This window comes from Phyllosticta citribraziliensis, assembly GCF_038025025.1.
Source record: "Phyllosticta citribraziliensis strain CPC 17464 chromosome Unknown J3D65scaffold_7, whole genome shotgun sequence".
In the NCBI taxonomy this organism is placed as follows: domain Eukaryota; kingdom Fungi; phylum Ascomycota; class Dothideomycetes; order Botryosphaeriales; family Phyllostictaceae; genus Phyllosticta; species Phyllosticta citribraziliensis.
This window is the reverse complement of record NW_027117344.1, coordinates 845,275-861,680: the sequence shown is the minus strand read 5'-3', so window position 1 is coordinate 861,680 and position 16,406 is coordinate 845,275. Positions and strand designations below refer to the sequence as shown.

General features: G+C 57.1%; 7 protein-coding genes across 7 annotated transcripts; 2 read left to right on the top strand and 5 right to left on the bottom strand.

Moving 5' to 3' along the window:
* Positions 1-259: 259 nt before the first annotated feature.
* J3D65DRAFT_627127 (Inosine/uridine-preferring nucleoside hydrolase domain-containing protein) lies at positions 260-2,711 on the bottom strand. The gene is made up of 7 exons (XM_066800510.1): positions 2,462-2,711; positions 2,149-2,252; positions 1,907-2,019; positions 1,798-1,854; positions 1,712-1,746; positions 1,360-1,665; positions 260-1,251 (listed from the first exon to the last, which is right to left on the bottom strand). The coding sequence occupies exons 1-7, from the start codon at positions 2,528-2,530 to the stop codon at positions 532-534; spliced, it is 1,404 nt and encodes a 467-aa protein (XP_066654441.1). The 5' UTR covers positions 2,531-2,711; the 3' UTR covers positions 260-531.
* A 1,175-nt stretch (positions 2,712-3,886) lies between these two features.
* J3D65DRAFT_399536 (putative COPII-coated vesicle protein SurF4/Erv29) lies at positions 3,887-5,479 on the bottom strand. Its single transcript, XM_066795912.1, has 4 exons — positions 4,993-5,479; positions 4,775-4,887; positions 4,149-4,707; positions 3,887-4,099 (listed from the first exon to the last, which is right to left on the bottom strand). Exons 1-4 carry the CDS (start codon positions 5,157-5,159, stop codon positions 4,027-4,029), a joined length of 912 nt encoding a protein of 303 aa, XP_066654440.1. The 5' UTR covers positions 5,160-5,479; the 3' UTR covers positions 3,887-4,026.
* Positions 5,480-5,958: 479 nt separating this feature from the next.
* On the bottom strand, positions 5,959-7,611 carry J3D65DRAFT_399661 (uncharacterized protein). The gene is made up of 2 exons (XM_066795914.1): positions 7,316-7,611; positions 5,959-7,264 (listed from the first exon to the last, which is right to left on the bottom strand). The coding sequence occupies exon 2, from the start codon at positions 7,245-7,247 to the stop codon at positions 6,066-6,068; it is 1,182 nt and encodes a 393-aa protein (XP_066654439.1). The 5' UTR covers positions 7,248-7,264; positions 7,316-7,611; the 3' UTR covers positions 5,959-6,065.
* A 734-nt stretch (positions 7,612-8,345) lies between these two features.
* On the bottom strand, positions 8,346-8,894 carry J3D65DRAFT_627118 (uncharacterized protein). The gene has a single exon (XM_066800509.1). It carries the CDS (start codon positions 8,863-8,865, stop codon positions 8,461-8,463), a length of 405 nt encoding a protein of 134 aa, XP_066654438.1. The 5' UTR covers positions 8,866-8,894; the 3' UTR covers positions 8,346-8,460.
* A 269-nt stretch (positions 8,895-9,163) lies between these two features.
* J3D65DRAFT_399631 (uncharacterized protein) lies at positions 9,164-10,856 on the top strand. Its single transcript, XM_066795913.1, has one exon. It carries the CDS (start codon positions 9,382-9,384, stop codon positions 10,513-10,515), a length of 1,134 nt encoding a protein of 377 aa, XP_066654437.1. The 5' UTR covers positions 9,164-9,381; the 3' UTR covers positions 10,516-10,856.
* A 541-nt stretch (positions 10,857-11,397) lies between these two features.
* Positions 11,398-13,556, bottom strand: J3D65DRAFT_399529 (uncharacterized protein). Its single transcript, XM_066795911.1, has 4 exons — positions 13,097-13,556; positions 11,849-13,048; positions 11,704-11,788; positions 11,398-11,614 (listed from the first exon to the last, which is right to left on the bottom strand). Exons 1-4 carry the CDS (start codon positions 13,462-13,464, stop codon positions 11,516-11,518), a joined length of 1,752 nt encoding a protein of 583 aa, XP_066654436.1. The 5' UTR covers positions 13,465-13,556; the 3' UTR covers positions 11,398-11,515.
* A 1,084-nt stretch (positions 13,557-14,640) lies between these two features.
* On the top strand, positions 14,641-16,253 carry J3D65DRAFT_627111 (uncharacterized protein). The gene has a single exon (XM_066800508.1). The coding sequence runs from the start codon at positions 14,731-14,733 to the stop codon at positions 15,772-15,774; it is 1,044 nt and encodes a 347-aa protein (XP_066654435.1). The 5' UTR covers positions 14,641-14,730; the 3' UTR covers positions 15,775-16,253.
* Positions 16,254-16,406: the final 153 nt, after the last annotated feature.

Below are 16,406 nucleotides of genomic sequence, written 5' to 3'. Positions count from 1 at the left end.
ACTGACTGACAGAGTATCGAATAGCGGGGAAGCCTTCCTTTTTCTTTTGTGATTGTTTTGCGTAGAGCGGAACGTGGGTTGACCTGACACATGTGGGCTTGCTTTTTCTTTGCTCCTCCTCTTTGGGGTTGTGTGCGTGGATGGTGGGTGGGACGCGCGGGGATGGGGAGACAGATAGATGGTGTGGTGCGTGGGCGTTGGGTATGCATGCATGCGTGCGTGCGTAAGTACTTGGGGTGCGTGGCTAGAGTTGTAGGTTGTGGATGGATGGATGGGTGGTTAGAGGGTGTTGGATGTAGAGAGTCTTTTTGCTTTGTGTCACTCGGTCCTGTTGTTGTTGTTGTTGTGGAGGACCTCTATCAGAGAGCACGTATCGACCTACCTGCCTACCTGCCTACGTCAATTCCTGCCTGGGAGATGCAAAATCTGGAAGCATTCTAAACCACCTAGTCAAACTGCTCGGACGCCGCTCTGCCACCCTCCTACGACACCTACCCCTACCCCTTCCTACCTCGCCTCTGCTCCAGCACTTCACACCTCAACGCCAAAGATTCTTCCCAGCAAAACGCTTCCAAACCGCTCCGGCCCCGGACTGCCCACCATGCGGGTAACGCGATTCCCCGCGACCTCACTAAGCCAATTACCCGCATCACCAGGGACCTCGGCGTCCAGCGGGCCGTCGGTGCGCCGCGCGAGAGGCCGCTCGTCGACGACGCACATGCCGCGCGTCCACTGGCCGGCCGTCTCGACGCGGATGTCCTGCCACGGCACGGGTTTCCCTTCCAAGATGGTAGTGGCGGCCTTCCAGCCGGCGTGCTGCGGGCTCAGCGCGTACCACACGGTCAGCGGGTCGTGCAGGGCGAGGGCGACGGCGGCGGCGTCGGCGGGCGGGGCGGCGGCAAGCGAGTTGATTTTGGCGAAGGTCGAGTTGACGAAGACTGTGACCCACGTTGCGAGGGGCGAGGGAGACGACGAGGTGGAGAGGAGAGGTGAGGTGAGGGCGGTGAATTGGCCGCTTGTCAGGGCGTGGGTTTCGGTGATGTCGAGCGGGAAGAGGACGAGCTTGAGGGTGCGCGAGAGGGACTGCGGGTAAGGCCCGAGGTGCTTTGGATGCGGTTGTGATGATGCGGCGGACGGATTGGGTGGGGCGGGAGGAGGCATCGTCGTCGCGGGCGTGGGCGATGTCAGCGCGAAGACGCGCGCGGCGGCGACGCTGTCGGCGTAGACGTTGAATTCGGCCACTGGGGTCACCTGGTTCCGCGTGTTTAGCGATGCTCTGAGAGGCGTCGGGGGTTGCTTGATGAGGTTGAAAGGGGGTGCTTTGATAGAGGAGGATCGAAGAGAAAGGGGTGGTGGTACGTTTCCCATTTCCTTGATGGCGCCGCCCATGACGATGACTTCTTTGACGCGGAGAAAAGTCTCGGGGTCCTCGGCAGCTGCCAGAGCGAGATTGGTGAGCGGGCCTATGGCTACGATGCTAATTGTGTTGGGCTCATTCTCCTTGAGGACGCGGAGGATTTCGTGGTGGGCGCGGCGGTTGGATGGCGTGAACAGGGCGTTGGGCTGGTGTGCTTCTTGAGCGGCCTCTCTGGTCTCTTGATCGGTGGAAGAGAGTGCCGAGGCAAACAAGTCTTTCCAAGTCTCTTCCGGAGAGAGGTGTGGGTGCTGTCTTCGGTCAGATGGGTGTTTGCAACACTGAGATAGAACTCACGCTAGAATGGATCCCACCGAGTCCATCAACACCATCTGTCGAGATCAGCAAATATGACTGATCGATTCACAAACAGACATACGTACGGAAATAATCAGCCATGACGATCTGATCAGCCAGGGGCTCTTGTGCGCCCACGGCAACTGCTCTGATATTCAGCAAAACACATGGCTGCGGACCACAAGACAAACTTACCAAATGGCTTGGTCTTTCTCAAAGTCTCAAACCCTTCGGGTTGGCCCCTCTCTTTCCTCCACTCCATTTCCTTTTCGATCCAATGGAACATGGAGACGACATTGCGCAGACAGCTGCACTGTGATCAGAAAAAATGGCCACGTAAGAAACCATCAAACAGAAATTCATCCAGGAAGGAAGCAATACAGGGGAAATGGATAAATGTCTTTTCATCAAAAGCCAAAAAGTCCTGGAACACTCACTTCTCAACATCGATGTTCCCCCACGTCAACGTCAAACCCAGCACCTCCAACTCGTCGCTGCGAGCCGAAAGCGCCAGCAGCAACGCGAGCACGTCGTCGACGCCCTGTCACCCAGAGTCAGCCATTTAATCATACGGCCAATACATCAGCCTGAAGTACGGTAGCCGTCTCCACTCTTCGATCCCTCATCTCTTGCATCATGGGACAAGAAGCACTGCAACAAGCCCAACGGGAAGTATGACAAAGGCAACAACGGATGCTTCATGCAAGACTACTCTGCAGCAAAGTTTCACGAAGGAACAAACACACTCACCGGATCCGTGTCAATAATGACCCTATTAGCGCCGCCGCTCCTCGTCTCCGCCGCCGTCGCTGCGTCCATATCGATCAATCAAAAAGAGCAAACAAGCAGCTCCCAACAACCAAGCCCAAAGCCTAGAACCAGAAATGCAGAAAAGGACCGAAGCCGTTTGCCTATTCTGATCTAAGTGCAGAAGCAGAAGTGATGAAATGATGGTGCCGATGACGATGATGTTGATGATGCGATGATGTAGGTAGCTTGGTCCCCGCCGCCGCCGCGGTGCCGTCCGTTATCTCGTCCCAGGGTCCTCCTCGGTCCATCCCACCCACCCCCCTGCGAGGAACCAACCAACCTGCCTGGCTCCCCGCGGCTCCCTGCATCGCTGCTGGGTTGATCGCTGGCCCAAGCTTGCGCGCTCCCTCCCCCTGCAAACACTGAATAAAGATGCGCTCTGTTTCTGGGTACCTTCCTGTTCTGTTACGAGTTACGAGCTACGAGCGCGTGCTCCCCACGCACGAACTACCAGCAGGTGCCAAATTTGATTGTAGATTGTGCTCGAATAATGGACCGAGGGGATAACCACGGGTTGCAGCCACTGAACAGCCGCAAAACGTGCAGTGAGGATACTCAGCACCGTGTTTCTGAAAGCTCCTCAGCCCCCGCCCATGCCAATCCCAGTCCAATTCAATTCGAGATGTCTGTCTTTATATCCTACAAGAAAAGCGGCAGTCCCAAATCAACAAAAAGCACACCCAAGAAATACGGGAATCACGCAGACCAAGATAAAACCCGGCAGTCTCTCCACTAATAAATTGATCAAGGGAAAACGCCACCCAATTCCATCCAAACGAGACCCGATTCAGCAAACGCGCCGGCGGTCAGCTCGGGTTATGGACAGCTTTGCCTGGGAGGACAGGTAGACAGGCAGACAGGCGTGACAACCCTGACGGGAATATCATGCTGGAGCGTAAATACCTACCGCAGGCAATGCTGGTGGTAGGTTGCAGTTCCAGGCATTGAAGTAAGCATGTAGGGCTACTCAGCGCCGTGATGGTGTCAGCGCAGGACAGTCCAACATCTTGCCTTTCTCGTCGTCATCGTAGCCGTCGTTGTTGTTGTACCAGAACGTGTGTGGCTTGATTGTATGTACTGTACGCCCGCGCAATCGTCGTCCATCCATCCATTCGTCTGTCCGTACATCCATCAACGTCCGTCTGTCTGTCCATCCACTCGTCCAAACCAAGCGACCTCCCTCCTTCTCTTGCTGCCGTAACGACAACCCAGAGCCCCTTGCGCATGACGTGCGTTGCGTATCGTTTGTTGGCTATGCTTTTTTCCGTCGCCTTGACTGACGACAATTCCCCCTTCCTCGCTTCCTCCCGCGTAGGAGGGAAGTAGTGAATCTTTGCGCGCACTGCACCCAAAAACAAAGTAGTGAAACAAAAAAGCAGTGCTGCTTCTGAGACTGATGTGTAAAAATTCGACCGGTTAAAGAGAAATACAACGGTCTCTCTTTCTTCCCCATAGCCTGCCAGCTCGCACACGGAAGTAAGTTCTGTGCGAGGCGTCGTGCAGGCTTAGTAGACCTTCTTCTTTTCGTCGACGCTGAATTGACCGGGACCCATGTTGACCAGGAGCAAAAGACCACCGCTATCACGTGTCAGCAGCGAAATTGCTAGAATAGTATCATGGCACTTACACAATCGACAGAATCTGGAAAAAGTCGTACTTGGCAAAGTCCTTGTGGGGGTGGTGGGGGTGCAGAGTCCAAAAGTTGTTGACCAGCACGTTGAAGATGCTGAGAATCAGGACCAGCATCGTGGCACTCCACTTGGCCTTGAAGCCCACAACGACCATGACGCACGAAATGAAGCCAAGCACCGACACGAGAACGCGCCAGAAGCTCCAGTCACCCGAGTAGACGAAGCCCACAAAGAGGAAGATGAGGAGCACGCGACCCGCCAGCTGGAAGTACATCTTGCGGTCCTTTTCATCGATTTGGGGCAGGCCGGCCGGAGCAAACTTCTTGCGCACCCACGAATCCGACAACACCATCAGGAGACCACCCACGACCGACAAGTTGCGCAGGAAGAAGTTGAGGTCGAAAATGAGGCCGTAACCGAGCGCTTGCGTGACGACGACACCGAGGAGGCCGCCGACGGCGTATTCAGAATGTCTCCGTACAATGATGAAGAAGGAACAAGTGGTCATGACAATGACGTTGGCAATGAGGAACAGATGCGTGATACCCGAGGGAACTGCATGAAGGCTAGGGTCAGCAAGGTGCTCAATGCCATGTCTCATGATGGATTCGGCGAGTTTTACTGTGCCTATAGTCCTTGAGGTATGTGAGCTGATCGCTCCACTGCGTAATGATGCGCAGCGCATCTTCCAAAAAGGTGACGACAATCAAGAAGCGTCCGATCGCTGGGAGGTAGCTAGAATGCCCGCAGCGTCAGCTTGTCGGTGCAGCTCTGTGGTTCCCCAGCGGCCCGCGGTTGCGATGCGATGGCAGCCGGGGGGCACGAGCAAGGAGCACTCACGGCTTCACAGGATCGGCCAGCGTGTCCAGCCAGTCCTCAATCTTGCTTGTCTGCTCCCTGATGGCGTCCAGCGGACTCGGGTCGTTTGTGGCTTCGGCTCGCCCAGGGCCACCGAATGGGCTCTGGTTGCCGAGGTGGTAGCCCGCGGTGCCTCTTATTTGGGCCATGTCGAGATGGAGGGCAGGGAGGTAGAGAGCGTGGTCGAGGGAGAGGAGGCGACGGACGGTGAGGTTGGCCGCGGAGGTTGGCGGGGATGGGAGCTGGAGCTGGAGCGAAGCGCAACGTGGCTGTTCGAACAAGAGGAGTGGTGCAATGCAGGCGAGCAGAGCAGAGCAGCGCAGCGCGGAGGGAGGGACGAAAACGGGTGTCGGCGCAGGACAGGACAAGACAAGAGAGGGAGAAGGGCCTTGGCTAGCCTTTTAAAGATTGAATGCTTTTCCCTTTCACAGGTCCAGTGGGTATGGTATACCGACTGACTGCTTATTGACCGTACCTACCTATTTATGCCTTGGCCGCCAAGCCCGTTGCTCTCCCGCCCGCCGCCCGCCGTCGACCGTCCACCGTCCACCTGCATCGCTCACCTCACCGCGGCTTCACCTCGACACAACATGTGCAATTCACAGACATGCATCCGGCAATCGTGGCATGCTTCACACATTAATCTACACAACTGCTCCTCATCCGACGTCTACTCCAATCGCAAGCCTTCCCGACACCAAGACCAGCACGACAGAAAACCAATTCGGCGCGCTGTTCTTCGTCCATCATCAGATCCTGCACTGCCTCTTACTGTCCTCTTCCGCCACATCTTTCAGCCCAATTTGTCCGCCCCAATACATGCTGCTCATGACGGCCCCTAAACCAGAAAACCTGTCGCAGAATACAAGCGAATGGAAATGAAGCGCCCCCTCGCGCGCGTGAAGAAAAGGGATATATGCCACTCAACGCTCATGCACCTAAACCGCCGTCCGACAACTTGGCTGGCATGCGTAACGGGCGTGCCCGCAGATTCTGCGAACTATTATTCGCGCCTCTTGGTGTTTTCGACTGCAGTCCGTGTGCGGTCACTGCCCTCACACGACCGCCCAGTCAGAATCCTGAGGATGGCTGCCAATGTCGCCCCTCATGTAATCAACGTTGACCGCGCTGGCGCCGAGTCCATTGGGCTTCGCGTCATTGTCTGTGGACATGGTGTTAGAACGAGAAGTGTTACTCGTGTCCGTCAACGGGAGAGATTGAACTTCTGGCACCTCCTTGGCCGAAACAGATTCGGGCTCGGCACTGGCCGTTTTCTTCTTGCCCTTCTTGCCCTTCTCAACCGTGTTCCAGCCAGAGTCGGCCATGGCCAGGCGCATCTGCTCTTCCTCTGAGGGCAGGTCACGCTCCCAACCCGTTCCAGTAGGGGCCGAAGGACGGCTGTTGGTAGCCTTGGGCTCAAACGTGTCCAGAAGAGGGCCGTCACCATTGGACGTCGTCTCCTTCTTGGCCGTCCAGGCGTTGGAGGCCGGAGCCGCTCCAATGCCGTTCTTGGCCGGCTCACCGCGAGCCTCCCTGGCAGTCCTGCGCTGCTGCTCGAGCTGAAGTCGGCGCGCCTGCTCGGCCTCCTCGCGAATGGCCTTTTCTTGCTCGACCCTTTTCCTATTTTGGCGTTGTTTCTTGGACTCCTTGGGCTCAGGGGCAGCCTTCTTCTGAGTCTTCTTCTGGACCACAGGGTTGGTGGGCTCGGTCAGGCGGAGGACAGAGGGGCCCGGTGCGGCCGCTTCCAACATGTCGGCCACGCCTCCAGCCGCGGCGTTTAGCGCGGGCGAGTGAGCGGGCGAGGTTTCAGCGTCGGCGTCAGCACCATTGGTGGAGGAGCCAGAGGTGAGGCCGCGGTCGACATCAGCAGAGCGCTGCTTGACAGTCTTGCTGCGTGCATTGTTGCGCTCCGGAGGGGCCAAGGAGGTGCCCTTCTTGAGACCGGCAAGCTGGTGAGCCCACTGCTTGTCCTGGTCTTGCTCCTCGTCCACGGCCTGCTGGGAGACTATGGCCGGAGCCTTGTTGACGGCCTCCTGTTCTTTCTTCTTGTTGGCCGTGTCGGGCTTGCGCTTGGGTTTTGGCTCGTCTCGCTTGCGAGTGGTGCGGGCGGGCGTGTCTTCCGAGAAGGAGGCAGCGCGGGCGGGGCGGACAGCATTCTTTCTTGTGCTGAGGCTGTAGTAGTAGTAGGCGGCTGCGCCGAGCACGAGGGTCAAGGCCCACGACTGCCAGGGCTCCATGGTTGCGATGGCGATTTCTAGGAGGTGTTAGCCAGTGTGTCGAGGTGCATTGGCACGGAGAAGATTACATTCGGGGTGCAGGCTGGACCAGTCGTCACGGCTGGGGAGGGTCGTGATCAGCGGAGTGGAGGACCTGAGCAGCGCAAGCGTTGCGAAGGGTCGCAGGGTGAGGTGGAATTGGTGGAGCCGTGAGGATCGAGCTCGGGCTCGGGGTGAGGGCCAAGTTGAGCAGCTGCGACTCAACAGATGGACTGGCGGAGTGGCGTCGTGCGAACCGGTGTGAGGAAGGTGGAGGATGTGGGTGGGTGGTCGAGGTGCAGCGCAGCTCAGGGCGGACGAGATGCAGGGGTGCGTGTGCTCTGCTACTGGGGGGCTTGGATCTCCTGACCGCCCCAGCCCGAGCGGGAGGAGAAGGAAGTTATAAAGGAGCGGAGAAGGGGCCTGAGTGCAGAGAACCAAGGTCAAGGTCAAGGTCAAGGCCGGTGGGGACGGGAGCGAGGAGGAAGGTTGGGGGGAAAAAGAAGGAGGACGAGGACGCGGACGTGGACTTCCTTGGGTTGAGGCGAAGTCAGCCAACCAGCCAACAACTGAACCAACCTAACCGACGAAGACTCCCTCTGTGGTAGCCAAGGGCACGGCACCAGCGCGGCGGCACGGCGATGGAAATGGAATAATTATCAAGTTTCCAGAAAAAGACACCACCAGAGTGCCTGGCAGAGTACACTCAATGCTACGGCAGCCGTCGCGAGTGGCCCACTCGTCTGCTGCTGCCACCGTGTCCTGTACTGTACTGTACTGTGATGGTACGGTCCCTCACTCTCACCACTCCTCCGCTTCACCCTCGCTCCTCGCTCCTCGCCCCCTCCGTCCCGCCCTCTCTCTGCCCCCGGCCTGACCCTTGCTGCGTGCTCCATGTCCATGTCCACTCCACCTCCAGCTCCAGCTCCAGCTCCAGCCATCCAGTGTCAGTGTCGGCCTTCCCCGCACCCACTGTATTGTATTGCTTTCAAATCTCTTGAAACCCGCCGCTTCTCATCTCTGTCGCACCCGCCATGGTTGTTGTAGCATTCCTCCACTCATCATCAGCATCAAACTCGGCGCGCTCCCAATGCGGACCCGTCCCCCACGTGCTTTGCGCCAGCCATGCACTCCACGGCACTCGGCCTCGACAACCGCGCCATATCTGACAGGACAACGGAAGGCCATTGGCTCCCTACTTGCGTGCCTTTTTCCTCGCCTGCCCTTTTCGGTGCAACTCGTCGTCCTCCTCCCACGCTGCCGTCACCTTGGGCTCCGCTGCCACTGCGTGCACTCGGACGCCTTCTGACGCCATCTTCCTGCCGCTGTCCGTCGTAAAAGTCGCCCCGCGGAGCAGCCAGAACCATCTGTCGTCGATGAACCGATAAGTCAGGCAGCGCGCCTTGAACTTTAGTCGCTTTCGCCGGAGCCGTTCGTTTTCTCGAAACACCTCTGCCATGATCCGGTCGAGATGCTGTATCACCGCCGCGCCAAGCTGGGGCTCCATTCGGTGCTCCTGCACGAGCCCGTCCAGGGCCTCAATCAGCGTTTGGCCAATTGTGGTTTGCCGATAGTGCTGCCCGGCGCTCAGATTGGCCATGTCTTTGATCAATGTCTCGACCGACGGGGAAGGTAAGTTGCTGTTTCCACCAAGCCTGCCGTTTGCTGCTGCACATGGCATCGTTTTATTCATCTGCATCGCAATGGCGCAGGCCGGACAAAGAAGCATCCTTCAGGCCTGAGACAATAGCCATGCGCCAGAGCAATTGGTCCTGTGTTGGACACGCGGCGACCCACGACCCAAAGCGGAAACAATAGCAGTGGCCGCCCTCAATAGCAGCTATTGTCGCCGACCTTGCCCACGGCCACCCTCACAATAGCAGTGGCTGCTCAAACTTGGAGGTACAAGCTGAGCGCAACAAACATTCCGAGATGCTGCCCGAGGGTGCCTACATGTGTTGGGTGCCAGATTGTTTCGTTTGCTTGCAGTCTGAATGTATAATTTAGCTCCGTCCCCACCTGAACAAACTTCAACTCTCCTTTCCATAGTCTCTCCCTCATCTCCGACTTCCTACTCATTTCGTACCTTGTGCCGTTGCGGCATCATTGACCCGCCATGGACCTCAATGCGCTAAATCACGAATACCACAAAATTATGGTTGACGCCAACGTCGCAACCGTTCGCACCAGGGACACTGATATTGGCTCTCCGCCTCCAGCATATGCTCCCCAGGATCAAACACCACCTCAATCCATTTACGACGGCACCCTTGATGACGATGATGACGACGACGACGACGATGATGATGAAGACGGAGAAGACGGTCTGTACGCCGACCCAAACTTCGCGCAACCCATCAACGGCGCTGTCTCGCGCTCCTCCACCCCGGAATCAGCCCAGGACGACACCAAAGACGGCGAAAAGACCATCCACGTGAACAACAAGCTGTCGGTGCTTGGCTCGCAAAACATCATCACCGCGTCACCCCTGGACGGCATGCGCTGGACCGCCTCGATCCTCGCCATCTTGAACGGGAACCGGCCCCTGCCATGTCAGGAGCAGCAGCAGCAGCAGCAGCAGCAGCAGCAGCGCGCTGCCCCAGCCACGACAGACAACCAGCCCACAGATGCGCAGTCCATCTTCTCGGCGCAGTCCATCTTCTCGCCGCAGGCCCGCGGGCCCGTCAACATCCTCATCGACTGCAGTGTCCACGTCGTCGGCGACAGGAACATCGTGGGCGGCAACCCGGCCGCCGCGGCGTACGGTGCTCTTGCAGCTGCTCGCAGCGGCAACACCGGCGCCGCTGCGCAGATGCAAACGAACAACGGCATGTCGAACGCTGCTCCTCCTACCACTGCGCCGAACGTCATGGTCGACGGCACCGAAAACGACAAGCCAGCCCCCCCTGCCGCGCCCCTGACGCCCCCTGCCGCCGCAGACAGCTCTGCCCCCGCACTCCCTCGCCCGTCGCTTGCGGGCGCTCCACCCGCTCGCAATATCAGCAATAGCAACAACAAAGACACTCGGCAACCGACGCACGCCAACGGCGCCCGAAAGCGGCTGTGCGTCGGCTCAGGCGTGCCCGCTGCCTCTGCCTCTGCATCTACAGCGACCGTCGACGCGCGTCCTGGTCGCGCGGATGCGGGCATATGCGCTGGTTTTGGGACGGAAGATGACGGGATGAGTAGCATCACGCGGAAGAGGGCGCGCGAGGAGGATGAGGGCGATGATTACGATTCCGATGTGTAGTCATGATGGGAAAGGCACTGGGGCAATGGCGGAGATGGGGAGTTTGTGTGGGGTTTGTTGCGTGGGAAGTAGGTGACTGGACAGGCGTTGATTGGACGGGCCAGGATGCAGAGTAGAGCGATGGGCGGACGGGTCGAATACTTCCTGATTTGGCGAGCTCGCTGTGGGACAGGTACCCATGGAACAGGACAGGGCGTTTGGCGCACCGGCAAAGGAAAAGGGGCGGACGGACGGTAAAAGGGACGACGGAGCATCGGAGTACTGAGTGAATGAATCGGGAGGTCAATAGACCCCCTGTCTCTTCTTTGACACCCAAGCGCCTCACTGAGCAACTTGACAAACGCAATCACGACATGCACCGAGCACATCAGGTCCACGACTACATGGCAATCAAGTCTTGAACATTAAAATTTCTTTTCTTGCGGCAATTCGTCAGATGCTTCGTCAGTTTGCCGACTGCCCTGTCCGTCTCTCTGTCTGTCTGTCTGCCTGTCTGTCTGTCTAGGTATCGTACACACACACAAGTCAACGACGAGCACGGCAACGCGGAAGGAAGAGGAGAAAAAAGACAACCGGAATCCTTTCCTCCGCCCTCTCGAGGGCATGTTCGTGCGAAAGGTGGGATGACGGCTGGTGGTCATGGTTGTGAGACCAGCAAGATGGCGCCATGATTTGCCATCTGACCCCAGGCAGACGACAGTCGCCGTGGCGATTTGGAACAGGTAGACAGGCTGTTGAGAGGTGCTGGTTCTGCTCGCCGCCATCTCTGGGTACGATGGATGGGAGTCGTCGTGTGATGGGGTAGATTTTTCCCCTCGGGGACAAGCCGAGAGAAGTTCAACAAGTCAAGGGGTCGGGTGGCGCGGTAGAGAGGATGCGGTTTACGGTGATTGCAGAGGCAGACGACGATTATGAGCTCATCATTTGAGCGCTGCCTTGAGACGAAAAGTCGAGTCTCTCAAAGCGCGGGCGGGGGAATAGGCGGATGGTGTGCAAAGCATCACCGCTTCAGGTGCAAGTCGTAGAGGAAGAGCTGGTAAGACCATGCCGGTAGGCGCTTGTCGCGCTCGTACAGGTACCCGCAGTTGTGGCAGAGAGACTGGAACAATCGTTAGTCGGTGGTGTTTAATGGCGGCATAGCAGTGAAAGAGATGTGGAAAGAAAGGAGGGGTGGGGAAAGAAACTCACCCTCGGCCCATTTGGTCCATCTCTTACTGCCCAAGCCGCCTGTCCGGATATCAAACAATGAGAGCAGCGCCAACTTTGTCGTTCCCTGTGGACGATGATTAGCACATGACGATGCTTCTCCTTGTGCCTCGTGTGGAGCACGTACCAATCCGCCAAACCACCCCCTTGGCCACCATAGCCTCCTGTCGTGTCCGGACTATCCCGTGCTTGCGGACTCAAGCTCCGGAATCGCCGCTTCTTCTTGCTTCGTTCACCCCGACCCATGCGCTCTTCTGCTTGCTCGAGAGCAAAGTAGTCGCTCCCCTGCGGCATGCCCCCTTGCATGTTGGCCGTGCTTGAAAATCTTGCCGTTTCTCTCCTTAGCCGCCTGATTTGTCTCTCGCGGTCACCCTCCCTCTTCTCGATTTCCTCTTTTGACAGCGTCTCAACCTTGGGCTCCCACTCGTCGGCTAAGTGTTCCGGGTCATATCTCCACCCTGCTTCGACCCCTTCGGCTGCGTCATTATCGATCTCGCCGTAGCCGACTAATCCTCCATTTTCGCAAGCCTCCTTCTTCAGACGCAACACTGCTTCGTAGATTGCGTGTGTCATGGCGGGAACCCACTCGCCGGCAAGGCCCAAGTCGGCGCAGGTTTGCTTGGCGAAAATCTCAGCAAAGCCAGGAGGGTGTAATAACGACCATTCAAACTTGTCGCTATATAGGCGGTTCATGAGGTTGATGGTAAGGCTTATGATGCAGCGGTAAGTGTCGTCGGGATTGAGAACATCTTCCGAAGGCAGAGGTGCAGCTGTGGCAGATACGCTGCTGCCATTTGGTCCGACAGGTACCGGCGTGCTGGCACCACCCGTGCCATTCGGACCTAGCGAAGGAGTCGGGGCGAAGTTGCTGGTCGGCGCCGGCGTGGATGATTGGTCTCTAGAGGCGCCCGGTAGGGCCGATCGAGAGGGGAGGATATTGGAAGCGCTGTTGATGGAGTGAAAGAGGGGATGCATGGCCACGCCGGCGTACTCTTCTAATTGTTGACGGATTTGGTTGGCGATTTCAAGAATGATCAAGGGCTTTCGATCATGAGGAAAGTCCATCTCGTCCACAAAGACTTTTGCAAACTGGTCCGGCGTTGTGAGAGCCTCGTGCAAGTTCCACAAAAAAGAGTCCTTGAGCCTGTATGCTGGTGTGACATCTGGCTGCTTGTATGCAGGGAGATTTTCATCGATGCCGAATTCGCGCGCATTGTGTGGAGTGGGTAAGGGCGCCTCTGGGCGAAAGGGTTGGATTGTGAGGTCGATGCGGATGGGAATTAGGTTGAGAGGGAGATGCGTTTGCACCTGAAGCTGCTTCTCGGTCCTTGGAACAATCAGTCATGATCTCAATGTCGAATATGTGGTCACTCACATAGCGCGCTTTGGTTTACCCATCCATTCTCTCCATATTCCTTGCACCTCGACCGGGGCGGTCAGCTCTTTGCCCAGTTGGGAGACGTCGGGCCCCTGCTTTATCGCGGGATCATCTTGTTGCCTCAAACTCCGTAGTCCAGTTGGACGTCTCCTGGGCCCTTCACTGTCCTCAAAGTCATCATCGTCATATCCGTCCTCGGCGTAGTTTATGGCGGTGGTCCCGCGCTTGGTGGTTCGCGCAGGAGGAAGCTGCTGCGACTGCTGGATGACAGGCTGTAGAAGAGAGTTGCCATATGTGCGGATGCGCGGAGCGTAGCTAGATATAAAGGCCTGGGGCGGGTTGGTTTTGGCCGTGAGTGAAGACATGGCGTCTGGACGATGCGGTATGCGCGCGCACCTCGCAGTCGAGCGCCAAGTGGCAGAGGATCGAAGCCGGGTCGCAACGAGGTCTGAGGGTCAGATGCAGATTTCCAGTCCAGAGGATGAACAGATGAGAAACAATCCAAGGTGCGGCCAGGCGCCTGGCGCGTGCAATCGACGGGAATGCAGAGATGGCTTTGGCGTTGCGCGTTGCGCGAGTCGACATCCAATCCGATGCTGGGCTCGCAGGCGCCATCGGCCCGACTTTTCTCCCGCGTTTTCCTTGGCCTGAGGCTCTACACGTACATGTCGGTCCAACAAACTCAGGCACCCCCCGTTCCCATCGTCATTCCCGTCACCACCACAGAATCTCATTGTTTGCCAGGATTGGCATCTCGGAGTGGGCATTGTGCATTCGGCTCCAGGTGGTCGTAAAGGCCGCTCCATGATCTACAACATCACTTCCGGCGCTTACAAGCACGCCAATGACATCGCGGCGCCAAAGAACCAGCAGCGCCATGTGAAGCACTACGACCCCTGACGCTCCGCTCAGCCAACACAAACCTGCAAGCTCTTGTCCATAGACATCTTTGGCGACTGCATATCCCTGGCATTCACGACCAGTGCTGCTCCTTCCGTCACAGGGCTCATCCAGCTCCCGAATCAATGCAACCGCATTTCCAGCTTCACCGTCTCTTCTTCCGATTTTGTAAAACGATGACGATCACTTACCTCCATGGTTACAGCGACGCCGCTTCAGGGTTGTTTACTGCAATCCTTCCTCTGGGGAAGCCCACAAATGCGCCGGCCTAATGCATCGACTCGTTTGAGCCGCTCAAAAGCTGACCAATGAACCCTCCCGAAGGCAACAGGTGCTGCTGGACCGAAGGAAGACTACATCCTCACAATCATCGCACAAGCACCAGTCATGCCCCAAAGGATGTGCTGTCAACCCTCGCTTGCACCTCAAAGGTGACTGCACCGTCCAGGCGCCGTGGACGCAGTTGAAACGACATCGAAACTCGTGTAGGTGATTCCCAACTTGGTGTTAGTCTATGTTCACTCGCCCCGGTTTTCGCTTCGCTGTGTTGCGTCGGCATAGGCGCGCGACACAATCGCCATGCAGATGCCCGGCCTTTTAAGAACCTCCAGTGTCTTCCTCTCCCTTCGACTCTCCATCAACTGTGGTTACTGCCTTTCCATTCACTCCCTTCCTTTCTCAGCATCATCGAAGCAGGTCTTCTTTTCAACCAGTCCACTCCTTGACACAAAATGGCTCCTATTACTTCCACCCTTCTTTTTGCCACTTCCCTTATGGCCTCGATGGTCAAGGGGCATATGATCATGACGAGCCCGGTTCCGTATGGCAAAAGCAGTCTCAACAACAGCCCTCTCTCGAGCAGTGGAAGCGACTTTCCATGCAAACAGCGCTCTGGCGTCTACGACATTTCCACCATGAACAAGATGGCTGTGGGCGAGGAGCAGACGCTATCGTTTCAAGGCTCTGCTGTCCACGGCGGTGGTAGCTGCCAACTCTCCGTTTCTCTCGACCCGGAGCCCACAAAGAGCTCAACTTTCAAGGTCGTCAAGAGCTTCGAGGGAGGATGTCCTGGCGTCGATGGTGGCCCTTCGACATTCAAATTTTCCATTCCGAAGGAAATCCCCAACGGCAAGGCCACCTTTGCATGGACTTGGTTCAACAGGATTGGCAACCGGGAAATGTACATGAACTGCGCTCCCATCACGGTCACGGGCGGATCCGACAGCAAGGATGCCTACAACAAGCTTCCAGACATGTTTGTTGCCAACACGGGCGATGGCTGCACCACCAAGGAGTCGGGCGATCTCGTCTTCCCGAACCCAGGTCAGACTGTGCAGAAGATTGGCTCGGGTCCCTTCTATGATGCTGTTGGCAGCAGCTGTCAGAAAGCCAGCAGTGGCTCGTCGGGCAGCTCTGGCAGCTCTGGGACCTCTGAGAGCAGCGCTGCGGTCATGGCACCTGGTGCGTCTTCAGCTGCTGCAACCCCCGTGGCCTCCACCCTCGCCACTGTGTACACGCAAACGACTCCTGCGGCCAACGCAAACGAAACGCCCGCTGCCAACGCCAACAGTACTCCTGTTGCTGTCAACACGCCTGCTGGCACTCCCGCTGCCTCGACTCCGCTCAGCTCAACTGGCTCTTCGAGCTGCTCTCAAAGCGGAGCGATCGTCTGCAATGGCACTGATAAATTCGGCATCTGTAACAGCGGTTCTGTTGCCTGGCAGTCTGTCGCCCCTGGGACCAAGTGCCAGAACGGCAGCATCTCGAGACGCTAGACGCCTGCCTTATCAACTGCTTTCGCTCATCTCTCGACTCTGTGAGTCCTGGGACACGACTCGGACTTGGGACATCGATTCTCTACTGCTTCTGGTCTTTTCGTCTTTCACTTTCACTTTTTTGCATTCGGATCAGGATACAGCATATCGGAAGGTGCATGCATTGGGACGGATCGGTTGGTCGGTCGGTCGGTCGGCCGGTTAGCTGGTCATTCAGCAGGCGCGGGTCTCTCGGTTGCATTTCCAGGCGTTTGAGCACTTGACTGACCCTATTCTCTCGCTTTCTTGCTCATCACTTTTTGGAGATGAACTTTCCGATAGGATGGAGATGGGAAGATTTTACGGCAGGACCACTTCAACCCCACAATGAAACCACAGTTCGATGATGACTTCTTGTTTCACGACTTGCAAGTGAATGTCTGAACGCCCATGCAAATCTAGACTTCGCGTACGACTGATCAAATCTACTTTGTTCCCCCTGCGCATTCTAACAGGACGATCAAAGGGGCTTGGTCGACCTGATCTGGACCCGTACCTTGCACAAAGCTGCTTGAACAAAGAATATCACCTCCGTCGGCCGCCACTCATATTTTCCGATAAAACCCTGCGTTGTAAAGCCGCACTGCGATTTC